This window comes from Vulpes vulpes, chromosome 12, assembly GCF_048418805.1.
Source record: "Vulpes vulpes isolate BD-2025 chromosome 12, VulVul3, whole genome shotgun sequence".
Lineage (NCBI taxonomy): Eukaryota > Metazoa > Chordata > Mammalia > Carnivora > Canidae > Vulpes > Vulpes vulpes.
Genome location: NC_132791.1, coordinates 168,427,809 through 168,453,983, shown reverse-complemented (window position 1 = coordinate 168,453,983; position 26,175 = coordinate 168,427,809). Strand labels below are relative to the sequence as shown.

The following is a 26,175-nucleotide window of genomic DNA, read 5'->3' as shown; positions in this document are numbered from 1 at the left end:
AGAAGCAGGGTCCAGTTAGGCTCTTTGAGACTCAGCACAGAGCCCAACAGAGGTGAGGTGGGCTCTTGGGGCCACAGAGAGCCTCTTGGGGTGTGGGCCGCAGCCCTGTGAGGAGGGCACGTTCTTGCCCTGTTCTGTGATGGTGTTCCTCCACCCATGCTGCCCAGGGACCCTTCCCTAGATGGCCCCGTGTTGCTCCTGGAGCCCCCCCACCCAGGTGTCTGTCTGGGGCCTTGGAAGTCCATTCGTTTCTCCCTGCACACGACCTATGGCCCCTGCCAGCTGCAAGGCCACGGGCCTTGATTTACACCCTGGAATGCGCCCACAGCGAGGGGGCGGGGCGCGGGGCCCGGCGGGCAGGTGGCCCCGAGAGGGCAGGGAATGTTAATGGAAAACTTATTTATGGCACTGCTTGCTCGGCCGCCTGCGATGGAGCTGGGCCTCTATTGATCGGGCGCTTGGGAGGCAGGATGGCCTCCTCGTTGACACTTGGACGGGACTTGAAAGGCAGGGGGCGTGTGGGAAGATGGCTGTGTCCTCCCCTGTGGCATCTGGTGTCGCCCTGGCAGGAGGCGGTGCCTCATCGGCTCCTTGCTCAGGCCTGAGCCTGGGCCTCGGCGGGAAGGGGGGCTTTAGGTCGCCGGTCGTGTGTCTTCAGTCCCCAGGTGGGGCCCGCAGGGCGACCGCCTCCTCTCCCCCACATCTGCCACAGCTGCTGATGGGGCTGCTGTGCGGGGAGGCCTGCCCAGGGCCGGATCCCGCTGTCTGCCCGTGTTTTCTCTAGAACGGGGGCAGTAGCAGCCCCTGCCTCACCAATGTGGTGGGGTCTGGGGGGCGGGGGCGGCTCTAGGGCCGTCCTCCTTACCCCAGCCCTGTTCTGTTGCGAGGACGCCGACCCCGCGCCCCCGGTCCCTCCGCCCGCGTTAGGAGATGCCAGGGATCCTCCTGGGCTGAGCCGCGGCATCTGGGATCACGGGGGTGGGGGGGCCCCCCCGCTCTCTGTGGCGCTGGCTCTCTTCTGCCTCTGTCTGTCCTGCCCGAGCCGCCGTGTCTGCTCCTGTCCCCTGTCCCTGCATGCTGCTCGCTGGCCCGGACCCCCGGGCCCTGCGGACCTGCCCCCCGCTCTGGTGCTGGGCCCTCCTACTCTCTGGGTGACCTCTGGTTCTTCTTTTCCTGTTTCAGGCATGAGCCATGAGCCCAAGTCCCCTTCACTAGGGATGCTTTCCACCGCGACCAGGACCACCGCCACCGTCAACCCCCTCACCCCCTCGCCGCTCAATGGCGCGCTGGTGCCCAGCGGCAGCCCCGCCACCAGCAGCGCGCTGTCGGCCCAGGCCGCGCCGTCCTCCAGCTTTGCCGCCGCGCTGCGCAAGCTCGCCAAACAGGCGGAGGAGCCCAGAGGTAAGAGGCGCGCCCGCCGGGCTGCCGCCGAGGGAGGGAGCGCGCAGCCCCCTCCTCCCGCCCAGGCCCAGGCCCAGGCCCAGGCCCTGGAGAGGAGCAGGTGCGCGGCCCACAGACAGCTGGTCCCCGTTCCCCGCGGGCGGGAGCCGGAGCAGGAGCCCCGCTCAAGGGGCTCTAGAGGCGCAGGGCCCGCACGCGCTCCCAGCTACTCTTAAGTCTCCCGCTGCTTCGTTCTGCGGGGGGCAGCGCCGTCGCAGCTGCAGGCCCTCCCGGACACCCCCACCGCCACCCCCCACCCCGGCGCCTCTGCTTTGCTTCCGCTTCTCCACTGCCTCTGTCCGGCCTTGGCTCCGGGAGCCACTGCGGGAGTGGCCACGGTCTCTGGAAACCACTTGGTCCCAAAGTTGGGGGGGTCTCTGAGGCAGCTTCCCCATCACTGCTTAAGTCCCTGGGGCCAGGATTGCGTGCTGGCTTGGATGGGTGTCCCCCAGAGGTTCAGAGCCCTGGCTTCTGGTGTCACTTGGGCAGTGACATGCTGTGTGACTTTGGGCCAACGCTGACCCTCTCTGAGCTTTGATCTTTTTTCGGTGGCTCTCTGTGCCTCTGGCCTCAGGCACTTCTGGAGATGACCCTCCAGTTGTCCATGTTAGTCTGGGTCACGGGCTGTTGGTTGGACAGGTGGGACAGGAGGTAATTTGTGGCTGGGGCCGCCTCTCGACCGCCCTCTGGACTTGCTGCACAGATGCGGGGCTGACCTCTGAGCAGGTGAAGCAGGGACCTGGGTGCCTCTGGCCCAAAGGTCCAGGGCTTGGTGTCCTCGGCTCCAGGGCCTGCAGCCCTGCAGAAGGGACGTTTGCCCTGGCCAGGACTGGCTCCGGGTCCTCTGAGTTCTGAATCTCACCTCTGTCCGGTGGTTGGGCTGAGAAGGAAGTGTAAGGCGAATGTGCTCAGGATTGACAAGGCGGGCCTTGGCCCAGGAGGGCAGACCACTGGGGCAGAGCGTGGCTGCTGGCAGACTTCCCGCGTCCCCGCACACATGCCCCTCCTCCTCCTCCACGCCCACCAGGCACACTCCCTGGCCACGTCCGAGTGAGCCAGCTGCAGGAACCCTGCTGGTGCGGGAGGCCCCGCTGTTCCGGGCCAGGGCGTGCCACGCAGCTGGAGAGCAGATGGCCCGCAGAAGGCGGTGAGCTCCCTCCCCGGGCCCGCTGAGGCCCCCAGGCCTGCCGTCCTGGGCTCTGCACAGTGTCCTGGAGGTACATGCGGAGCCGTGGAGACTCCGCGGTCCCGGCGGAGCTGATGGGACACCCCCGTGGCAGAATTTGCCCGGCAGCCCCCTGCTCCTTCCTTGGCATCTAGAAGGCAAGTGTCAGCACATAGGAAAGTTTGATTCTGCTGAAGTTGAGTCACCCCTACCTGTCACTCCGGCCTCCTGGGCTCGTACTGGGGTGACACTTCTGCAGACGACGTGGCTATGGACGGGCACTTTTTGCAGAGGTAGGCAGGGGAGTCTGCAGATGGGGGCTCACGGGAGGGCCGTGGGCATAGGGCCGGAGCCTGCCTTGATGGTCCCGTCTCCTCTCTACAGCCCATGGCTGGTCTCAGCATCTGGCTGGAAGGATGGGCCAGCCGGCAGCCAACGTGCCAGAGGCTTCCGGGCCTCGCTGGCTGGGAACAAAGTGTGCTGGCGGCAGAGGCCAGGCCCGGTAGCCATGGGGCCCTGTTCCTCGCAGCTGTGACCTGGGCATTTTGCACGTTCGTTCACTGCCCTGGGAAGAGTGACTTTGCAGAGAAGGGCCAGGAGAGGGAGGCCAGGTACCAGCCACGCTGGCCGGAGCCCTTGCTGCCATGGAAGCTGGCTGGCCTATGGTCACCCCATCGTTCAGATGTGAGGGCCGAGCTTTGGGGGGCTGCATACCCGTGGAGCGGTGTTGGGGCCCTGGGACACCCCGTGTCCCACTGTGTGCTTGCCTCGGCCCTCGTCACACTGCATCTTGAGAATCGTAGGCTTTCTGGCAGCCACCAGCCAAGTCTGAGAGTTGGCAGCCTCAAGCCCGTGGCTTTGAGCTCAGTTTTCAATTCTTTATTTGATCCACCCCAGTCAGAGTTCAGTTTGAAGAAATGAGGAGGTGCGGTCATTCTCGGGAGCATCCCTGAGCCACACCTCGTGCCTGGTCCCCTTTTTTCTCAGAGTCACCCCAACTGTGACCTCACCACCTCCCCCATCAGCGGGAGTGGCTCACAGCCAGGAGTTGCCTGCTGTACGGATGGTGAGGCTGAGAGGCTCAGAGAGGTCAAGTCATGAGCCCAGGGCACGCAGCTCGTGAGGACGTGCCTTTGCCCCTTGCTGCCGCCGTGTAGCCCTAAGTGGCTTGCAGAGCTGGAATCGGGATGACAAGCTGGGGTGGGAGCCCCCTCGCCCCTACACCCACCTCGGTGGTGCAGGAAGCACGTGGTCAGGGAAGGAGCAGGATGGTTCTCACACTGTTTACGTTGATTCAGTGCCAAACAAGTCCTCTCCTAAAGCGGTCGATGCCGTGGCCTCTAGGGTCTTCTGGGTTGTGTAGCTGTCACCACTACATCAGACCAGGTCACTGCCCCCGCAGAGGCGCCTGTGCCATGAGCACACACTGCCCCCCCCCCCCCCCCCCCCCGCCCTGGAGCCACGGTCTGCTGGCGCACTCTGGGGGGCCGGGGTGGGCAGAGCGCGAGTGACTGGCTTCCTGCACCTCGCCCAATGTTCCAGGGCCACCCCCACTCAGCATGCCAGGATTTCATTCCTTCTCACGGCTGAATGACCTTGCGGCTGGCTGGCACCGTGCACCTGTCACCGGGCGTGTGCGGCACCCTCGCCTTCAACACGGCGGTGGCGTGTATTGAGTGCTGGCCGTGGACCGGCCAGTCTCCTGCCGCGTTCTTTGTCCCTGTGGCTGGTGGATGAAACTGAACTGTGAGCTGGCCTCCGTCCCTCATTGTGAGCAGCAGAGAGGAATTTGGAAGCCACACACTCAGGTCCCTCCCTGGCATGTTTGCTGACCACCGGGCTCCTGTCTTATGTGGGTGCCTCTGGTGCAGTGGGTAGAGGCCCCATGCCCTCGGAGGTGCTAGCATCTTGGCATCCGGTGGCTCCAGGGACCCAGGACTCTACTGCCAACTGCCCATGGCCTTGTCCCTTTGGACAGAGAGGTCCTGGCTGGAGCCAGAGCAGCTTCCAGACCTCCGTAGGGGGCAGGTGGGGAGGCAGGGCCACAACCACAGCCTGTCCTGTCTGCCACGTGCAACCTGGTGCATCTCCGGCTCACCTTTGACCCTGTCCCCCGCCGCCCCTCCCTTGCTGTGGAGCGTCCCCTTATTTTGAGCTATGGCCCAAGCTCTCTCCTCTGCTTCTCGGGCTCATGTGTTTCCTCACATCATGTCCTGAGGGGTACAGTTTAAACATGCAACTCCGAGGAAGTAACCTGAGTGCCCAGTGGTTTGCTCTACCTTGAGAGCAAGGATGAGAACAGAGAAATAAGCCCCCTGGTAGGGAATTGTATCTGTCCCGAGGCTCTGAGGTGCCTTCTTCACGGCCTGACTGCCCTGGGGGTCCTGTAGGGTGGAGATGCCCGCTGCTCCTGGAGGGGCTGTGGGTGCCCCTGGGGCCTGGACCCGCCTGATCCTCTGGCTCACATCCTGGCTGTGTGACCTGGGCCCGTCACTTTATCTCTCTGAGCTTTTTTTTCTTTTCTTAGAGATCTCATCCTTGTAGATTTTGATTCAGAGAGAACACACTAGCGCTAGGTGTAGCAGCTGTGTGCACCAAAAGGAGGCCGTCGGTGCAATCATCCCCTACCCCTGACCCCCGCCACCCCTGCCACCACCACCTCCCTGGCCCTCAGCGGTGCCAGGATGGGGGTGGGGGGTGCTGGAAGACTCTCACTGGGAGGTTCCTAGGAAGGAGAGGGCCACCATGGAAAGGCGGTGAGCTTGAACTCCTTTCCCCAGCCATGCTGCCGGATAAAGGGGCAGCACACAGCACACAGCACGTTCTTCTGCAAAGGGCTTTGGGTCTGGCCCCACAATGGTCGCATCTGTGCCCGTGGGACCATTTCTCTGGGACAGGCCAGGGCGTGCCCTGTTGAGCAGAGGCAGCACGCGTGTAGCCCTTTGCTGTTGGGGCTGCCAGGGCCCTTTCCCTGTTTCTCTGGCCGCAAAAAGGATGTTCTCCTGGGCCGCTCAGCCCTCTGTCCCCTCCCAAATCTGCTTGTCCAGGTGCAGCCTTGACCTGGCCACCTCTGCCTTGCCTGTCCCCCCACCAGAGCCTCTCTGGACAGACTGTCCCCCATACACACCCCAGTTTGAGCCATGGAATGACCCTCAGCCCATTACCCCAAGAGCGCTGACCTGGGGCAAGCTGTGACCCCCAACCCCCTGATTGTCCCTAGCTGCCCTGTGTGCTCACGGGGAGTTGTTGAATGACTGAGTGAGGGCTGAGTCCCTGCCGCCCATCAGGAAATGCCCCACCTGCAACGTGGCAGCGGCTGGAGTCCAACAGCGGCCCCACTTGCCCTGGGAGCCATCCCCCCCCACCCCCGTGGCCCTGACCCTTCCCCTCTGCTCCCTGCAGAGGGCGAGCCTGGGAGCCCGAGTCCCCGGCGTCCTGGAGCATGACGAAGCAGAGGCCGCTGCCAGGCGCTGGCTCCGACAGGCTGTGTGGCAATCTGCTCGCCTCCACGCTGTAGCAGGCGCCTCCTGTGGGGCCTCGGCGCCCGTCTGCTGAGGGGCGGGGAGCCCCATGCGTCCTCAGCCGCACCCCTGGGGCTGGGCCCCTCCCCGCATGCCCCACCTGTCTTTTCCACCTCGCACACCGCTCACCTCCACACCCCTGTCGAGGGCCTGTTTCTCTGGGCGCTCCCTGCTGTCCCCAAGACCCGGCTGTGTCAGGGTAGGGTCTCTTTGGGCAGCTTTGGCTTAGGGGCCCCGGCTGCGCAGAGGGAGCAGGGTGGGCCCAGTGGGGTGGCTGAGCGGCCTCACCCAGGGGGTGTCTGCCAAGAGCACGGGTCCCCGTGGCGGTGGCAGCTGGACTTGAATTGCTAACTCTCCAGTCCAGAGCCCGAACACGGGCGCCCCTGCCCGGCTTCCTTCCATGGCGCTTGTTGGCTGCCTGCCTCATCTTGTCGCTGGCTTTGCAGGCGGGTCCAGTTACCGGCGGGGCCTCGGGAGCTGCTGGAACCGAGGTCCTGCCCCTGAGCCCCAGGGAGGCAGCGGCACATTCCTCCCCTGGTTGAGGCTGGAGGTGTGACTCTACCCACCAGCATTGCCATCACGCAGCCAGCCCCGTGGAGCGCGGGTGGGTCTTCCCTGCTGCCACCTGAAGTCTGCCTCTTTCAAAGAAAACAGCAAAACCAGGAAAGGAAAGATCCCACCTGGCACGCTCGCCGCCCGTGTGTCAGCCATGCGCTGGCGGGGCTCCGTGAGGTGGCGTTTCCCTGCGGGCATCTGCAGCCCCATCTGTCTCTGAGCACAGGTGTGAGCTCTTGGTTGGGGGAGGGGAGGTCCTCTGGAGGCTGGGGCTGGAGGAGAGAGGCTCAGGGCAGGGGGCAGGCTGCATGGGCAAGGTGCATAGGACCAGAACAGTGGACCATGGGCGATGCCTAGCACTGGGGTATTCGTGGCAGCGGGCCTTCTGGCTGTGGTGACACAGCAGTGACTGCCCCATCACCTCTCTGTGCTCCCCACTCACGCTGCTCCTCCCTGTGGGCCCCACCACAGCAGCATTGCCCTCAGCTCACGGAGCCCACTGTCCTCACCAGCCTCAGTCCTGCTCAGCGATGAATAATGGGCCCCTGGAAACGTTTCCTAAGAAAGACCCACACCTTGCCTTTGGTGATTTGGGTTTCGTGACTGTCACATGATGGCAAATTTGGTACAGGAGCACACCAGTGGCCGTGAGGCGGGACGAGGGCTTTGACGGTCCTGTGCTGTGGAGGTGCTCCAGCCTGTGGGCAGGTGGGGAGACCCCCCAGCCGGGAAGCCAGTGTGCAGCGGCCCCACAACTCTGGCCCACCCCTTCTCCCCCAACCCCTGGGGTCGTTGGAGCCGTTGACCTCGGCGGGGCAAGGAATGCCCTGCATGTGTCATCGTCCCCCCATGTAGGAAGGATGTCCCTGCCTTCGTGTGCTGGCGATGGCATTTGGCACCTGTAACCCACACACTTTGCTTCCCAAAAGGCAGAGGGGCCAAGGTTCCTCTTCTGGTGGTCATGTTCCAGGGAGGCGACTCTGGGACTGTCCAGGTTGTGTCCACCTGACTGCCTGCTGGCTGGGAGGCTTCCTGCAGGCCCCACGGGCTCCTCGGCCTTACAACCAAAGGAGGCTGCCTGATGGCCAGTCTCATTTCTGGGTCCAAGGGACACTCGCCCGCCAGGCCTGGGGGAGGTGGGGGATGTGGTGGGTGAGGACAGGAAGGGCAGTGGAGGCTGTCCCTCCTCTGGAACACAGCCATCCGAGCTCCAGCGGAATGCAGTCTGCACAGGGACCATCTGAGGTGGACCTAGGACAGGGGACGGGACACACTGCCGGGGTGAGCAGAGAGCCCTGGCGAGCAGACCCAGACAGGGTCCTCGGGGGCCCCCGCCCTCCCCTTGCTTGTGGCCCTGGGTCCCAGGACGCTGCCTACACTGATTGAAGTCGGGCAAAGCCCCACTGGGACAGGGGCCTGCAGTGCTGCCCCTTCCAGCCCTGCCAAGCTTGGGTGGCCGGGAAGACAGGAGACTGTCCTCTTGTCTCCTCCCTGGCATCAGGAGTGAGGCACCTAACCCAGTACAGGGTCGAGTGGACCGGGTCGCTGTGGGGTGACCCGGAGCTGGCCTTGTCCTCCAGGGCTAGTACCGGGGTGGGTGGCGGTCCTTGTTCTGGACGCCCCGAAGGGGGCTCGAGACGGTCTCCGCGGCCAGCTAAGCACGAGTCTGGGAGGGCTGAGAGCTGACGGCCGTCGTGGTTTTGCGGTTTTGATTTCAGGCCTCAGCCCCACTCCCCTCCCCAAGTCTGGGGTCTCAGCTGTTAATTACACGAGCCCCGCGGCCCCCGCGCTAATCCTCCCGGTCAGACAGCAGAGGTGACGCTGAGTGCGCGGCCTCCTGTCATCCCCCAGCTGCCTGCGCGCCCCGACTGGCTCCTGCCGCGCGTCTCCAGTTAATGAGGGCGGTCGCAGCCCTCCCGCCGCCGTGCGTGAGCCGGGTCGGGGTGGCTGCGCGCTAATTGTGGGTGCGTGGTCGGGGATCGATCGCCTGCTCGGCTGGCGAGGGACATCCGACCCCCAGGGGATCAGGCTGCTAATTGCCGGTGGCCTCCTGCTCTAGTGCACCTGGGTCTCCAGCTCCCCCACCCCTGGCCCCCTGGTGATTAGAAACGAGGTTAATCCGGGAGAAGCTAGCTCGTGGCGGGAGGGGGGCCTCTTCCCGCAGCTGGCAGGGTGGTCTGACGGGGAGAGTGGCCCAAGTGGCCCGGGGACCCTGCGCCCCAGCCTGGTGCCGTCAGGTGCTCCTGCTGCGAGCTGTGCTGCCCGCCCCCCCCCCCCCCCCCCCCCCCGCTCCATTTGGCCTTTGACCCCAGCTTTTCCTCCAGGCTCTTCATGACCTCTGCCTTGACCGCAGCTGCTCTTGGCCTGTGTGTGTTTTCCTTCCTTCCTTCCTTCCTTCCTTCCTTCCTTCCTTCCTTCCTTCCTTCCTTCCTTCCTTCCTGTTTTTGCTCCAGAGCACAGATATCTGCCCTCCCCACCCCCAAGGGCAGAGGATTCACAAGGTCTCCCGGGGTGTAGGCCTGGTGGCCGAGCGAGGGGCCGCGTGGGAGATGAGCTGTGAGTGCAGGAGACACAACACCCCTCGCGGAGCCGAGGGGTGTGGGTGTGCGTGGTTAGGGAGGGCAGCCGGCCCCAGGTAGGAGTGGGTTCCTGCTGCCACGTGGATGCAACATAAAACCACACGGGGCGAGCAGCAGCCAACGCAGAAGGTCCCGTGTGCTGGGATGGTTCACGGGAACCACGCGGAGTAGGCACATCCTTGGAGACCACGCAAATCGAGGGGTGGGGGCCGAGCCGGGCTTCCTTTCCTGGGGGATGGCCACCCTGCTGTGAATGCGCCCTTGAATCCACACTTGAGGGGGCATTCTCCTGTGTGGGGATCACCTCCGTAAAGCCACTGCCACCCAGAAAGAAGAGCAGTAGAGCTTCCATGAAGTTCTCTCTTAAGGAAAAGATTCCCTATTTAGGTTTGTTTGTTTTTTTCAAGAATGCAAGTGGAACTTTTCATCAAGATCTAAATAACCTACAGCAAAGCTCACAGGTCATCGGTGTCCAGTGGGACAGCTTCTCAGAGTGACCCCCCTGCGTCAGGAACCCGCCCCCTGCTCTCCCTCTGTGCCTCGGCCGGTGGGACCGTCTGCATTCCGACCTGTCTGCATTAGCCGTCTGTCCTCGCTTGGTGGTGTTTGTGTGACCCGCTGGCGTGACCGCGATGCGTGCTGCTTCCTGCCCCCGTGGAGGGAGGCGGGGCGGTCCCTCCAGCCCGAGCACGGGCCCTGTGTCCTCTCCACTGCCCACAGCCCCCTCGCCATGTCTGGTGGGCGTCAGCCCTGCTTTGCTGGGTGCATGCCCCGGAATGGGGCTGCCGGGCCAGGTGGGCAGATGGCCTTGAGAAGATGCAGCCACTTTTGCAGAGTTGCACAAGCCTGGGTGAGGATCCAGGACTAGCCACCCAGATCTCTCTCCATCTCTCCAGCGGCTGCCCACCAGCCCCCGAGGGCCATTCTGGAACCTCAGGGAGGTCACTTTCCAGCTGGGCGGCTCTGCCCTCAGGACTGGCTGGATCTGCCTGTGACACACCCCAACCTCCATCCCTGTGGCCGTCCTGAAACCGGCTTTGGGTGCAGGCCGCAAAGGTCACCGCCTTGGCCAGACGTAGCTTGTTTCAAAACCTCAGGCTGTCCCCGCTGGGAAGGGAAGGTGGCCAGCGTTGTGCGCTGTTAGCTCTACCCTGGTGGTGGTGACATCTGACTAGGAGGTTCAGACCTCACCCAAGCTCACAGGCAGCAGAGCCAGGCTTGGTCTGGCCAACTTGGGGTTGCAGGATCCTTGGGGTGGGGGCTGTGGTTGCTCCTTCATCTGGGGAATCGGGGGTCAGCAGCCAGCAGCCCTCAGGAAGCTCCTCATTTGCCTCCCTGGCCAAGCACGGACAGGTGGATCCAGGAGTGAGGGACATCTGGCCTCCGTGCTGTACTTGATATTGCTGAGCAGAACATGCTGCTGGGCGGCTCTGGCGCTTGGCCTGTGGAGTTAGGACTGGGTGCCCCCTCATGGGGCTGCCTTTACAGTTGTACATGTCGGGTACAAGGCTAGGGAGTCATGATGAAGAGTCCTGGACAAGAGCAACTTGCTCAGGGCAAGGCTCTGTCCTGATGTTGCTGGGGCCTCTATGTCCAGCCGCTCTCCTTCCTCGCTGCCCTGCTGAGGCCCCGCTTGGCTGGCCAGGGCCTCGGGGACAGGAAGATAGATCCACTGCAGTGACGCCTTGGCAGCCGGTAGGCTGTCAGCGGCTGCCTGTGAGCCATAGGCTGCCCTGACCACCCACCCCCAACACAAAGGTTCCATTTGGTAACGTGAGCATGGCACATGAGGTGGTGTGAAGACACAGTGGGGGTCCCACGACCCCAGGAACAAGGCAGGGTTGGAGCAAACTCCAGCAGGATGCCTGAACGCCGATGGGATTCTCCTTCTGAGAGGGGGTGTCTCTGCTGACCTGCTTCCCCACCCTCCCACCCAGGCCGGGCTCTTGCAAACAAGAGGTGCCCACGGGGACCTTCAGAAGGGTCAGTGTTTGCCCTTTGAGTCCAAAAGCAAGATGGGGCATGTCCCAGGTCGCCTCTTGTCAGCAGTGGCCTCTTTATCCTGCTCAGCCTGAACCCCTCTGTCTCCCCACCCCCCACCCCCAGCCATGGGTGAGTGTGTGCCCCTCCACGCGGCCCCAGAGGCTCTCATGCTTTCAGATGGAGTCGGGTCCTCCTGGGGTCTGTGACAGGGACTTGGGCGGCATGAGCCAGTGTCCATGGACTGCCACTCTGTGGGCACGTGTGGGGCTCCTTCCCCGCAGAGTGCGGGGTGGATGTGTGTGCACCGCGGACGTCACTGGGCCCCGGCTGGGCCCTTCCTGTGCTCCAGCTGCCCCTCAGCAAGGCAGGTGCCTGCTGGAGGACACGGCCTGGGGAGCAGGACGCACCTGAACAGGATTACCACCTTGCTCACACTTCACCCCTCCACTCAGCACCGTCGCAGGGGGAGCAGCCATTGACCTAAGCAGCTGGCCCGCCTGGCTGCACCCCTGAGCCTCCTGCCCTGGGACCCCGGGGTGCTTTTCCTCTCAGCCGTGTCCACCCTGTTCACGCCCTGCCTCCCCCCCCCCCCCCCCCAGCTCTGTCCCCTCCACACCACCTCCAAGGGGATAGTGGGTTGTCCTCCAGGAGTGACGCTGGGCTATGCTGGGGTGATGGTAGTGATCTGGAGTCAGGTAGTGGTGGTTGCATGACTCTGAATGTACTAGAAACCAGTGACCTTTATGCTTTAAATGGTGAATTAGATCTTCTCAATTTTTAAAATTTAAGAATAGATTGCAGTTGATATCTAAGAAAAAATGATGAGTCTTCCGTGGCCACTTTTCCATGTCCAGGACCCCCCCGCCCCTGCCAGGCCCACGCAACGCGCTGGCCACCAGGGCACCGTCTTCCACACCTTTCCCTGTGACCTCTCCACCCGCAAGCACACGGAAGGCCCGGGGCCCTGTTGGGAGCCTGTGGGTCTTGCCTCCACCCTCTGCTCCAGCCTCACGTTGGGGGAGGGTCTTGGTGGTGTGTCAAGCAGGTTCCACCCAGCCTGGGGTGTGGGAGGCGGCCCCCACCTGCATTGTAAGCATGCCCACTCTGCTGGGGCTGGTGTCTCCATCCACATCCAGCAGGATGGTTCCCCCTTCCTGCCCACCCTGCTTGCGCCCCTGGCTCTGTGCCCTCCTTTAGGGCTTGGGTCTAGGGTGACCGGCCCTGGGAGCTGGAGTGCCCATGACCTTGTGCCCCTGCTGGGCCCGCGGGCCGAGCGTGACCCCTGCTCATGCTACCTATCCTTTCTCCCACAGGGTCTTCACTCAGCAGCGAATCGTCCCCCGTGTCCTCGCCGGCCACCAACCACAGCTCCCCCGCCAGCACACCCAAGCGCGTGCCCATGGGCCCTATCATCGTCCCCCCTGGGGGCCACAGTGTGCCCAGCACGCCCCCCGTGGTGACCATCGCCCCGACCAAGACCGTCAATGGTGTCTGGAGGAGCGAGAGCCGGCAGGTGAGTTACTGGGGTCCCAGGTGCTGGGAAGGACGACACCTGGGGGTGAAACCCCTCATCTCGACTCACTCTTGTGAGCCTGTCTGCTCTGAAGAGCAGAACAACAGCACACTCACCTGGACGGTCTGGCGTGTGTTGGAGGAAAATCCGAGGATGTCGGTCAGGTGGCTACAGTCAGGCCAGGGACCGGGGGTTCAAAGGACACGTTGATGCTTTGTGTCTCTGGAGGCCGGGAGTCCGAGCCCTCCGCCGTGGGCAGGACTGCTTCCCCCTGGGCCTTTCTCCTGGGCCCGCGGGCGCTGCCTTCTCGCTGTGTCCTCGCACAGACCTCCCTCTGTGCCTCTGCATCCTGATCTCCTTTCTTAATGACACTGGTCCTGTTGGATCAGGGCCGACCTTACCTCGAAAAAGGCCCTCCAACTTGAGAATCTTGGTGGGACACAGCTCGGCCCCGTAGGCCTGTGTGAGGTGCTTAAAATGGTGTTTGCACGTCATGGCTGTGATCGCCCACCGCCCCGACAAGGATCCAAGTAGGGAAGATGCCCGTGTGCAGATTCATGTGCCCTGATTTCCCGTTTCCGTCTTAACTTCCAGATGTCCCACCCCCGTACTCTGGGGGCTCCCTGCACGGCTACCTGGCAGGTGGGAGGGGCCTGCCCCGCAGAGGGTCCTGGGAGCGCTCCTTTGTTGCCTGCCCCGCCTGACCGCCCTCCCCAACCTCCACCCCTCCAACACCTGGGTGTTCCCAGCAGGGGCTGCGGGGAGGGGGGCAATGGCCTCTTTCCCTTCTGGGTTCCCAGTGGGGTGGCCATACTCCGAAATACTAATTTAACCAGAAGGAAAATGGAAGTGGAGAGTCCGGTGGGCACCAGGGCCACACATACCCGTCATCATGGGGGATCTGTGTTTTCTCTGCCCTGGGGCTCGGGGACAGCCAGCCTCTGTCCACAGAGGAGGGGCTGGCCCTCGGGGAGGCCCTGGCACACGGTGAGGATCCCTGAATTCTAGATATAGCTGTAGGCTGGGTGTGGCCCTGTGCGCATCTCGATGCTGCTGTCTTGACTCTTGGCTCTGTTCTGTTCTACCCTGTTCTGTGTGCAGTTTGGGGGTGAGAGAGCCTGGGTAGGGCCTGGCGGGCAGGTGCCAGCCAGAGGGGTTTGGAGACCCCCGAGCTGGCCTTGGTTTGACGGAGATGAGTGGTCTTCACCAGCATCTCCTGCCTCCAGGGGGGCTCCTTGCCTCTTACTGTCAGCCACCTGGCAACCCGCCTTGACCTCAGGGCCCCAGCGCCCTGCCTCCCTCGGCCCCGGGTGGTCCCTGGGTCCTGCTGGCCGTGTCCTGCTCAGCGCTGGCTGGTGACAGCCTCCCACCGCCGTGGCCCACACTGTCCCGTTTGCCTGCCCCGGAGGGGCTTCCCTCCCACCCTGTCGGCCCGGACTAGAGGAAGCCTCCCCAGTATTCCCCTCTGAGGGTCCTGCCTGCCTCAGGAACGTTTAGTAACCCCAGAGAAAGGGCCGTGATAGATCTGCTGCAGCCATTTACCGCCGCGTCGCTTAATGAAACACTAATGCCACCAGGGAGGGCGGCGGGAAGGGAACTGGATTAGCAGATGATGTATGGCTCATCAGCTCCGCACAAAGGCTCAGTGGAGAATGTAATCCTTCTGGGGAGGGGCTGGAGGGGGGGCATCCCGCCAGGTGGGGAGTCGTGGGGGCGGGGCTCTGGGCCCGTCAGTCGCCAGGGTCGCCAGGGTCCCGTTTCCCAGGTAGTGGGGGCTGCGAAAGCCGGCTGGAATGAGAAATGGTCTATTTTAGAGCTAACAGGGCATGTCCTGCCTGCCTGACTGGAACCCTCTCTAATCACCAGAGAATGAAGGATTTCCCTCCCTCCCTGCCTCCCATCCTCCCCCTCGTCCTCCCTTCATCTGTACAGCTGTGCCTGCAGCCGCAGCTCAGAAATAAAAGCTGCCCCCAGATGCTCCTTGACGCTCGCCTGTCTGCCAGAACGGCAGTGGGGAGCCCAGCCCGCTCTTGGGGTGCCCCGGGGTGGCCCGGCTTGGGGGCTGCTGCCTGGGCCCGCCCCAGCCCCTCTCTGCCCGGGCAGCGTCTGTGCGCCCCCGAGGGGGCCGGCCTCGCTCCCCGGTGCCCGTCGCGGGCTTGGCAGGGCTCCAGCCGGACCGGAGGCGCGCGGGTCCAGCCCACAGAGCCCCCTGCCTGCCCGCCAGCCCCTCCCCCCGGCTCTCCAGCGCCTTGTTTATCCTCCGCCGCCGGCGGGAAGGTGCCATCTGGCCCGGCCGCCTTCCAGCAGGGCTTTGTCTCCCCTGTCCACTCAGGGGACAAGGGGCTTCTGGGGACGGTGCGCTCAGGGCCCCTCCCACGTGGCCGGGGCAGCCCAGGGTGCGAGGCTTTGCTCTTTGATTCCGTGAACGGCGCCCGAAGCACGTGGGAGCAGGTGGCAGCCTGGTTTGCTGAGCGCGGTCTGGGGCTTCTCCCCAGTGCCCTTGGGTCGACGACTCCCTCCAGGGATTCTGCTGTCCTGGGTTGATGGTCCAGCCCCTTGGCTACTGTCTCCATCCTGCCCTGGCAGCTGGCGAGCTTTGCACACCCACTGTCGTGTCCCCATCCAGAGGGTGTGGCCCGTCCAGCCCGTCCCAGGCCACAGGCACGGGGCCTTCCCTACCCCACAGCGGCCCCGGTGAGGAACAGAGCACTACAGCAGTTTGGTGTAGGGCACCCGTGCAAACCCGGCCCTGTGCCAGGTGGCAGGCGACAGGCGTGTGGGAGGACCCAGCAAGCCCTGACCTGCAAATAGCCGCTGAGACGCTAGTGTGGGCGGGAGATGTGTGGGCCCTTCACCCTGCATCCCCTTTATGTCCGTGCATCTGTCCCTGTCGCACTAGGAGCTGATGCTGTGATTGGCACCCTTGGCGGGTGGGGAAACTGAGGCACGGGACAGTGATGGGTGTCCTAGGGTCTGTAGGACCAGATGGGAGCTGTGTCCACACTAAGGCTAGGCAGGAGCCCATCCTGCTGTCCCCACAGCCATCTGTAGGACCTATAGGTGTGGGCCCCTATATGGAAGTCTCTGGATTGCTGGGAGGTGGGAGCTCTCATCTGCTCACTCTGACCCAAGCTGTTGCTGTGCGTGCCTGTGTCTCCTTGATACCTGCCGCGTGAACGCCCCTTCGGGGAAGGGCAAGTCAGAGTTCGTGAACCTGCAAGGACCCCACTGTGAGCAGGGCGGCCATGCCAGCGTGCAGGCAGGAACAGATGTTGCTGCTCATTAAAAATTCCAATCAGCGGCTTGTCTCCTTCAATTAATTATCACGGATGTGTCTTCTGGAAGGCCAGAGAGGGCGCGGTGGTGGCCTGGCACGGCCCAGGCCCTCCTCTACTGCCCGCCCCGCCTCGTCCGCGGGCTGGCGTTGGCTGCTGGGGGTTGGGGGTGGGTGCGATTAGAGTGCGCAGCCCAGTGATAAACTGGGGGCTCTGCAGCTCGCACCCCCGACTGTACCAGAGAACAGAGAACCTCAGCCATGGCCGAACCAGGAGTGGGGGGCATCTCCTCCGGGGACGGGGCTCAGCCTCTGTGTGTCCAGCGATCATTCTTAGACGTGTTCTCCAGTTTTTGCCTTGTTGAGGAGACTTGGTCCAAGCGTTGTGGTTCCCCCCCTTTTTTTCTAAGATTTTATTTATTTATTCATGAGAGACACACAGAGAGAAGCAGAGACACAGGCAGAGGGAGAAGCAGGCTCCAGGCAGGGAGCCCGATACGGGACTCAATCCCAGGATCCTGGGATCACACCCCGAGCCAAAGGTAGACGCTCAACCAGTGAGCCACCTAGGGCCCCTCACCCCCCGCCCGCTTGTTTTCAAGGTGTGCTGCTTGTTTGGTGGCACAGGGGAACTACCGAGGATTTGGGTGGACATGCTGGGCTGTGACCCCCATGACTGCCACCTGCTATCTCCCGACCCCCGTTTGCTGCCTGCTGGGGGTGGGCCTGGTGGTCCAGCCAGGTGAAGGAGGGACCTGGCCCAGGAGCTCTCGGGGTGTGGCCAAGGTCGGACCTGGGCTAGTGGTGACCTCCCTTGGGCTGAGAAGGGCTGTCCCAATGATGGAGCGCCACCCCCCACCCCCCAGGCTGGTGGCTGCTCCAGAATCCAGAAGATTCTGGAAAGAAGTTGGGAGCCCCCAACTGCTACTGACACGCTCCGAGTGTGCTACACGGCTCCCTTTAGCCACGTAAATGACAGGAGCGCTCACAACTGTGGGTGGTGTGTGCTCTCGGGGCTAGACAGACGCTCCTGCCCTGGCTGTGGTAGGGGCTCCTCTTGCTCCCCCCTCTTCCTGTCTTGAGCATCCCCCTTCTCTGGTTTCCCAGGGTCTGCCTCCCCACCAGGTCCCTCCGTATGTCTGGGAGTCTGGGGTCAGCAGGGCCACGGCCCACCCCCGTGTGTACAGAGGTGTCCCCAGACAGGTCTGACCAGTTGGGTGCCACAGCTGCCTACTGTGGCTGGTGCCAGGGCTACCCCAGGGGCTGGCAGGGGGGTTAGGCTGGCGTGTTCAGCCCGGAGGCAGTGCCAGCTTCTCGGCTGTGACTCTCTGTGGGCGCCAGGGGGCCGAGGTATCTGTGACGCGTGCTGGCAGCTGTCAGCACAGCTGACGCTTCAGCCCCTGGGGGTCGTCTGTGCATGCTTGGTGATCAGCGTGCGGGGCTCTGGCTGGTTCTGCTGCTCCCTGCTGCAGAGCAGAGCTCACTTTCTGGGGTTGCTGGAACCACGTCGTCTGCCTCCCTGGGTTTGGGTTCAGAGCTGGCATGGCGCTGTGAGAAACGCACACTGGGAAGACATGGGTGTTGGCACGAGGTGGGGACCCCTGCTCTGTGCTGTGTCCCCTTGTGGGCGCTTGTTTCCATGGCCCCGGCAATCAGATGGGTTCCTGTCCTGCCGGGCATGAGAACCTGTGCCCTCCCTTCCCACCACCTCACCATGCTTGCTGCCTCCTGTGCACACCCCAGGTCTGGGTAGAAACCCTTAAGGAAAGTCCTCCAGAACGGGAGCCTCTCTGAGCCTGGGGAGCCCCGGCCTTGTGTTGTCAGCAGTCTGAGCCGGCTCCTGCCCCGCGGCCCTGTCCTGACCCAGTGCTCTCTGTCCTCCAGCAGGACGCCGGCTCTCGGGGCAGCAGCAGTGGTCGGGAGCGCCTCATCGTGGAGCCCCCGCTGCCCCAGGAGAAGGCAGGGGGCCCAGCCATCCCCTCCCACCTGCTCAGCACCCCCTACCCTTTCGGCATCTCCCCCAGCTCTGTGGTGCAGGACTCACGCTTCCCACCACTCAAGTAAGTCTGCAGATTGGAGGCCGGGGGATTGGGGAGGTGCATGTGCGCTTGGGGTCTGGATCCCAGAGGCTCTAGCGGCAGTGCCCGGCGGTGGGTCTGTACCAGCTGAGCCTGAGAGCTGCCAGATGGTGGCTGAGCCCCGGGCCTGCAGCCCTGTCTGTGCCTGCTGTCCGTTTCCACGGTGAGATGGCGGCTGGCTCTCCGACCCCACCCGAGCCCCTTTTCTGGGCCCTTGGAGCCAGGGGTTCCTCCAGGCCATGGATGGCAGGCCCGAGGAGCAGCCACTGCCCACGTCTTGTTTGCAGAGGCCAGGACCTGTCCCTGGAGACCCCTTGTTCTGGCGGCGGCGGGAACGGGTGTGTGGGGAGACTGGCCTGTTGCCCAGCCTGGCGCAGGAGCCCTGCTCACCACATCCTTCACTCATCCACGTGTTCTCACCTGCAGCCTCCAGCGGCCCGTGCACCACGTGGTGCCCCCCAGCACGGTCACCGAGGACTACCTGAGGAGCTTCCGGCCTTACCACACCACCGAGGACCTCCGCATGTCCTCCCTGCCTCCCCTTGGCCTGGACCCAGCCGCTGCGGCCGCTGCCTACTACCACCCCAGCTACCTGGCCCCACACCCGTTCCCCCACCCGGCCTTCAGGTGAGCTCTCTGCTCCCCAGTGAGTCTCCGGGGCTGTTGCCCCCATGACCTCATGCCCTGCGCCAGGCTCCATGTCTCAGTGCAGCCACTAGCCTTCCAAGTTGCCAGCAGGGGTTTGCCCCCGGGAGTGCCCCCTTCATCCATGCTGTCCCTCTGCCAGACGCTCCCCCGTTTCCTTGTGGGCCTGCTGCTGGCAGTGCGCGTCTTCGCCTAGTGGAGCCACCCCTTTGCTGCGTAACTGAGACGGCCCGGGGAAGGTGTGTCCCTCATCTCTGCTGGGTGGAGGAGCCTCCCAATTCCTAGCCCGCCTGTCGGTAGAGCGGGCTGCTCCCAGGGGGCCTGCTGCTCGGGCCTGGGAGGGTCCTGGCTGGGCTGCAGCGTGGCAGGCAGTCTCTCAGGGCCTTTGGGGAGACTCCTGGCCTCTGTCCTGTCTGCCGCACTCACGTCAACACTCCTACCTGGCTGGGGGGGCCGTTGAGATGGGCCCGGGCTTTGCCTTCTCTGGCTTTGCTTCTCACCCAGCCCCACCTTCTCTGCACAGGATGGATGACTCCTACTGCTTGTCAGCCCTACGGTCCCCTTTCTACCCCATTCCCACGCCCGGCTCCCTGCCTCCCCTGCACCCATCGGCTATGCATCTCCACCTCTCCGGGGTCCGCTATCCCCCTGAGCTCTCCCACTCGTCCCTGGCAGCGCTGCACTCGGAGCGGATGTCCAGCCTCAGTGCCGAGAGGTAAGCTGCGTCCTGGGCTGGGGTGTCCCTGCTCCTCCCGCCCTGACAGAGTGCAGCACAGCCCACGTCAGAGCCTGGCTCATGCGATGCGTGCTCGGGCTAGCACACGTGTCCTTGGTCTGCTCACCTGCGAGGTGGGCAGTGACAGGTGCTGCAGTTGGAGCTCCTTGCTGGTACCTGGCAGCGCTATTGTCAGACACGGGCCTCCTGGTGTGAGCTGCTGAGGCTTGGGGAGTTGGGCGGGTGGCTTTTGGTCTGGGGAACTTGGAGTCTCTCGGGGAGTTCATAAAAGCAGAGAGCCCTGCGAACCTGCTGTCGGGGTGCAGGTCACGGTGCCAGTCTCCCCTTGGGGGGGTTTCCTGGTCCCCCCTGCACCAGCACAGCGGTTGTCACCACCTCCACCTCTTTCCACTCGCCCACAGGCTGCAGCTGGATGAGGAGCTGAGGCGGGAGCGCGAGCGGGAAGCTGACCGTGAGCGGGAGAAGGAGCGTGAGCGAGAGCGGGAGAAGGAGCGCGAGCGGGAGAAGGAGCTGGAACGCGAGCGGGAGAAGGAACGCGAGCGGGAGCTGGAGCGCCAGCGGGAACAGCGGGCCCGTGAGAAGGAGCTACTGGCGGCCAAGGCGCTGGAGCCGGCCTTCCTGCCGGTGGCTGAGCTGCACGGGCTGCGGGCCCACGCCCCCGAGGAGCGGGGCAAGCCCTCGGAGCAGCTGACCCCAACCCGAGCAGGTACCGCGCGGCCGGCGACCTGTGGGCAGGCGCGCACTACAGGGCCCATTTCAGGCTACAAATGTGAGGTCAGGGCTGGGAGCTGGGGAGAGGTGCCCAGTGGCCCTCGATAGGAGTACGAGAGATAGAGCTCTCCTCGGGTGCTGCACGCAGTAGTAAACTGCAGTGAAAGCATTAGGAAGCGAGGGGTGGGTTTTGAGTGTTCTTTACCTTTGTCTTGAACGTCGGCTGCTTCATTGGGAATATACTTAATCAGCCCTGGGAACGGCTCGCTAACCGGTGTGCGTGATGGTAGAGAAGTCAGTCTGCTGTTGTGAGCCAGTGCGAGCCCGCTGCGGCACTCCAGTGGGTCCGATTGGGAGCAGTGCCCACCGCCAGCGAGCATCCCCGGAGGTCATCTGCCCTGGCGAGAGGGGCAGGCGGCAGTGGGAGACAGCGGGGACGTGTGGACCGGCCTGCAGCTCTGAGATCCCGCTGTGGCGGCCTTTGTCTCCCCACAGAGAAGCTGAAGGAGGCGGGCCTGCAAGCACCGAAGCCCGTGCAGCATCCCTTGCATCCCGCGCCCGCCCCCCACCACACCGTGCCCAGCCTCCTCTCCAACCACAGCATCTTCTCGCTGCCGGGCAGCAGCGCCGCCACGGCCCTGCTCATCCAGCGCACCAACGAGGAGGAGAAGTGGCTGGCGCGGCAGCGGCGCCTGCGGCAGGAGAAGGAGGACCGGCAGTCTCAGGTGTCGGAATTCCGGCAGCAGGTGCTGGAGCAGCACCTGGACATGGGCCGGCCCCCGGTGCCCACGGAGGCGGAGCACAGGCCGGAGAGCGCCAGGTGGGGCCCGCCGGGTCTGGGCGCACCGGGGAACCCCTGGGTGGGAGAGGGTGTCTTCACACTTGCATTCTCCTGTTGCCAGCCACCATTTGTGGGACACCTTCATTTGGCCTGCGAGGGAGCACAGACTCTTGAGCAGGGAAAAGAGGCGCTCGGAGATGCTTGTGCTGAAGTGACGGCGCCGGCCAGAGTGGGGGGCCTTCCTGAGTCCCTGCCAAGTCGTGGCGCCTAGAGGGGATGAGAGAAGCTTTTATTGATGATTACACCAGTTCTTTCTGTCTGCCTCTGCTTTCAAGCCCAAACATTTTTTAATGAGAAAGGAGACAGTGTTTAATTTTTATTTAAATAAGAAATTAGGTTTATTGCTATTGCAATAAATAGTACCCGTTTCCCAACCCCATCCTGGAACCCCTCAGGAGGCCTTTGTGCCCGTCGTTGGGCCCCTTCCTACATCTAGAGCCCCCCAGCCTCCTCACTCCTACCTGTTGGTCTGGCTGTCATCTAGTGTGCCCTGCCCCACCCTGCATCCCACCAGGGCTCATCAGCCAGAGTTAGCAGAGAGAGCTTGGCCTCGTCTCAGGGACAAGAATTCCAGCCTCAGTTTCCCCATTTTTGCACCAAGGAAGCCGGGTGAGAAGATTTGGGAGTGTGTCTCTAGCTCTAAATGTCTGGATGCCATCAGGGTCACAGGCTTTTTCAACGTCCACATGCTCCTTCCCTCTCTTTGCTTCAGCTTTTGGCCGACTGTGCCCTGGGCGCTGCTGGCCTGTTTGGCAGCCCTACCGTCTGCCGTTGAGTAGGGCGGCAGTGGGGATCCGCTTGGCTGATCTGCTGTGACCGGGGGAAATGGCACCCCTGCAGCCGACGGCCTACACTGCCCACCACAGCCACAGGGAGCGTCCCTCTGCTTCTCTGAGGCTTCTCAGAGGCGAGGAGGTCTCATCTGCCAGTGAGCTGACCTCTGCTCCTCTAACTCGTCACGCCCCGGGGACTGGGAGCCAAAACACCTTGGCACCTCCTGATAAGATCTGGGTGTCCTGACTCCCATGGAGTCTTCATCTGCCCAAGGCCTGGGGATCCCAGCACCGCTGTCCCCAGCAGAGGCATCCCCTGCCTCCGGAACTAGCAGCCCCATGCAGCCCTCGGGCACCAGGGCGGCCTCTCCTGGCCTCCGTGGTCCCCACAGCAGCTGGCAGCACACTTGGCCTTACAGCAGCGTGAATTTGACATCTGACTGGCCCTTGTGTTCCGAGCTAGAAAACCATTCAGTGCTTGGCTCCAGTGCATGAAATATTTATTCTCCTAACGGGTTTTATTCCTTGGCTGTTTACTTAAGGACACACGGCTTCTTGATATGGTTCCCTTTTGTACTCTGCTGATCAGAGGTGCACAGTGGCATGGGGGGGTTTTCTCCCAGCCTGCCTTTGGGAGTAACTTGGTGGCTACGGTTCAGTGTCCCACCTCCTTGGCTGGGTGGAGAGAGCTCTGGAAGCCTGCTGTGATAGAGGCAGAGCATCTTACCCGATAGAAGGTCCCCTCCGGTTCCCGCCCTGCCTGAGTGTAGGGGTGCCGTACTCCAGCAAGTGGCTTGGCTCCATGGAGACCCTTTGGGTGTAGCTGCCGCTTTGGGGCCACGTGGGGTTGCTGCTGTTCTGATGGGGACCACTGCAGTTTGGCAACAGCACAGACCCACCCTAGCTGTGAGGGTCACCCTGAAAGCAGGTCTCCCCTGCCCCACTGGGCTGGGCAGACTCCCGGGAGAGAGAAGGCGGCCCCCACGAAGGCTATACTTTTGGCATCAGAGCCATGTCTTTATTCTCTTCGCAGTGGGTCTCCCCATGGAAAACAAAGGTGAGGGTCTGTCCTTACACAGAGTTCACAGGAATTCAGGAAGTGGTGGAACAGAAGGAGCTATTGGGAGGTCATGGGTGAGAAATGGGAGCAAGCGGGTCTGGTCTGAGGCTGTCTCTGTCCTCAGCAGGCAGTGTCAGCTGTGAGCCTGTGTCCTCTCAAAAGCAGGGCTACACATACCTGCCTCCAGCTGTGTGCAGGGGGAGTGGAGTCCGTGGGTAACAGTCTGTCAAGGGTTCTTAGAGGCGGTGGCCTGGGTGGCTACCATCTTGACCATGGCCTGCTCTGTTCACTCCCTAGGCCAGGACCGAACCGTCCAGACCCGGGCACCCGAGACCCCCCGCAGCACTTTGGCGGGCCCCCGCCACTCATCTCGCCCAAGCCCCAGCACCACTCTGTGCCCACGGGCCTCTGGAACCCAGTATCCCTGATGGACAGCACTCTGGAGACGCGGCGGGCCCCTGAGAGCCACCCCCTGCACAGCCATCCCGCTCCGTTTGAGTCTAGCCGCCAGGCAGCCGTCCCACTGGTGAAGGTGGAACGGGTCTACTGCCCAGAAAAGGCGGAGGAGGGGCCCCGGAAGCGAGAGGCCACCCCCCTGGACAAGTACCAGCCACCCCCAAGAGAGGCAGGGAACCTGGAGCACCAGGCCTTTCCTCACGGGCCCGGACCCTTCCTGGCTGAGCTCGAGAAGTCCACCCAGACCATCCTGGGCCAGCAGCGGGCCTCCCTCACCCAGCCCGCCCCCTTTGGGGATCTCACTGGGCCCCTGAAGCCAGGCTCGCCCTACCGGCCTGCAGCCCCACGGGGCCCCGACCCCGCCTACATCTACGATGAGTTCCTGCAGCAACGGCGGAGGCTGGTCAGCAAGCTGGACCTGGAGGAGCGCAGGCGGCGCGAGGCCCAGGAGAAAGGTGTGGTCTCTCTGGGGGCTCTGACCTCCTGGGACTGGGGGGCAGCAGTGCCAGCCCTCCTCCCACTCCTGATTCCTGCTGTGGGCTCAGGGAGCAAGTTCATTGGCTTCTGTGTTGCTACCTGACAGCCTCTGCTGGGGAGACAGACTTGGGGCCCCTGCCAGTCCTGCTACAGTGCAAATTGTCCCAAAAAGCCAAATCAAAGCTCTCTGGAAGGACAGTTCCACAGACATGCATGATTAATAAATAATGAGCAGAGGCTAATAAGACGGTTTTAAATATTAATAGCGCAGCATAACAGAGGAGGAGGCTGTCAAGAGAACAGGCCTGGGCCCAGTGGGGGCTCCTCAGGGGCTGCCATCCTCGGTGGGGGTAGGGCAGGGACAGATCTGGCCCCCTTCCCTCCCTGCTCCTGCAGTGGGGAGGATGCTGGGCGGGGGGGGGGGGGGGGGGGGGGGCGGTACTGTCAGCCAGCAGGTCCAGGGTACCCTTGGCTGTCTCCTACTTGCACACCCTGTCTGACCAGGAGGGGTCAGGGGTTGCTCCAGACCAGTTTTTTTTTTTTTTTTTTTTTCCTGCTAGAAACGAGTCCTATTGAAATCAGCCTCTTAGCCAGAAGCTGGGACCAGGGCCAGGTCTTCCCAGGGTTCTTGCTCTAGGCTAGATTTAAGGCCCCAAAAGTATTTTTCTCCGCCACTTGTCTTGTGAGGGAGGATGAGGGAGTGCCCCATCCAGTGCCCTCGGTGCAGGGGTGCTGCTGCTTTCTACGTGAGTTTCTGTGCACATTCTCTGCCTTAGGTGGGGAACTGAGTGTGCCTGGCCCCTCCTGGGTAGTGGACCCAGATGGCCACAGCAGGAGGGGAGTGGATGTGCACACACAGCCTTGGGTTGCCATGGACACGGCCCCAGGCCTGTGGGATGAATGATTCCCTGCAGAGAGATCATGTCCATTCAGGCCACCTCAGCCTCATCACTTGGGGTCCAAAGGAAGCCTGGCATCTGCCTCCTGCCGTCTCCACCCCCACCCCTCACCAGCCATCCCTATAAAGTGCTAAAATCCTAGGACTAGGGGTTAATGCATGTTTCCACCTGGGATAAAAGGAATCTGGGGTTTTGGGGTGGTCAGGGAGGCCTGCAGGACTTGGTCTGATGCATGCTTCTGTACGTGTCACAGAGGGGCCCCCTGTGTGCATCCACTGTAGGATGAGGCTCCTTGCCCAGCCCAACAGTCCATTCTTGTCCCCAGGATACTACTACGACCTGGACGACTCTTACGATGAGAGTGACGAGGAGGAGGTCAGGGCCCACCTCCGCTGCGTGGCCGAGCAGCCGCCCCTCAAGCTGGACACGTCCTCTGAGGTATCTGGAATCTCGTCCCTGTGTGACAGGCTGTGGGCGGGGCCTCTGGTGCCCCATCACTTTCTGCTTCTTGGCTTCCCTCCCACTGTCCCGGGCAGCCCCTCATTTGCTAGGAACCCCTGCACCCCTCCATTCCCATTGACTGCAGGTTGTCTGGAAGCGCCGTCAGGGTCTTCCTCGTCTGTGGCCCGGCGTGGAGTTGGCCACAGCTCATGGGCTGCATGGACCCCAGGAGGGGGCCCCTGGGACAGTGGAAGCATGCCACTGCCAGTGGTTTCAAACTCATTTGTTTTCTTTCCCAATCTAGAAGCTAGAGTTTTTGCAACTTTTTGGCTTGACCACCCAACAGCAGAAGGAGGAGTTGCTGACCCAGAAGCGGAGGAAGCGGCGGCGGATGCTGAGGGAGCGAAGCCCGTCACCCCCGACGATTCAGAACAAGCGGCAGACGCCTTCACCGAGACTGGCACTGTCCACCCGCTACAGTCCCGACGAGATGAACAACAGCCCAAACTTCGAAGAGAAGAAGAAGTTCCTGACCATCTTCAACCTGACTCACATCAGTGCCGAGAAGAGGAAAGGTACAGCCTAGTGTGGGCCTCGTGGGGTGGGGTCACTCTGCGGCCACAAGCTTCTGGAGAAGCAGGGGCCATGGGCTCCTGGGAATGTTCCACACCCACACTCCTGGTGGGATCTAAAACCACTTCATCCTGGGGCTCTTTCTATTCCCTCTGGCCCCCAAGGAGGCAGCTACTTTGCTTGCACAGGCCTACCGAGTATCACTCCAGCATCGACTTTCTCTCCATCCAAAATGCAAATTCCCCTCCTTGGAGGGCATTTCTCTTGTCACATCCTGGGCAGGACTGAAGGCTTGGTGCCGTGTGTTCTGTGTGTAAAGTCTGCTTTTGATGGCTGCTCTTGTCACTTGTCAGACCTCCCAGTGCTTCAGGCAGCAAGTGGGGCGACCCCTGGGCGCAGGGTCGCAGTGCACCATCGTGCAGGTAGCGGCTGTTTACTCTTGGCAGGTGCTGCCG

The 26,175-nt window shown here is 63.0% G+C and overlaps 1 protein-coding gene across 15 annotated transcripts in view; it reads left to right on the top strand.

Annotated features, from left to right (window-relative positions):
- GSE1 (Gse1 coiled-coil protein) overlaps positions 1-26,175 on the top strand; it is a 414,721-nt gene that overhangs the window by 375,918 nt on the left and 12,628 nt on the right. For 5 of the 15 annotated variants that reach the window (XM_072731386.1, XM_026004933.2, XM_072731393.1 and 2 more), the window contains 10 exons: positions 1,183-1,401; positions 12,557-12,756; positions 17,918-18,090; positions 18,535-18,735; positions 19,277-19,468; positions 19,891-20,195; positions 20,696-21,020; positions 23,172-23,785; positions 25,032-25,144; positions 25,452-25,722. In XM_072731386.1, coding sequence (XP_072587487.1) covers positions 1,183-1,401; positions 12,557-12,756; positions 17,918-18,090; positions 18,535-18,735; positions 19,277-19,468; positions 19,891-20,195; positions 20,696-21,020; positions 23,172-23,785; positions 25,032-25,144; positions 25,452-25,722 — 2,613 coding nt within the window. Of the gene's footprint in view, positions 1-1,182; positions 1,402-12,556; positions 12,757-17,914; positions 18,091-18,534; positions 18,736-19,276; positions 19,469-19,890; positions 20,196-20,695; positions 21,021-23,171; positions 23,786-25,031; positions 25,145-25,451; positions 25,723-26,175 lie in introns of all 15 variants that reach the window. The other 10 variants (XM_072731387.1, XM_026004934.2, XM_026004932.2 and 7 more) reach the window with 6 other exon arrangements.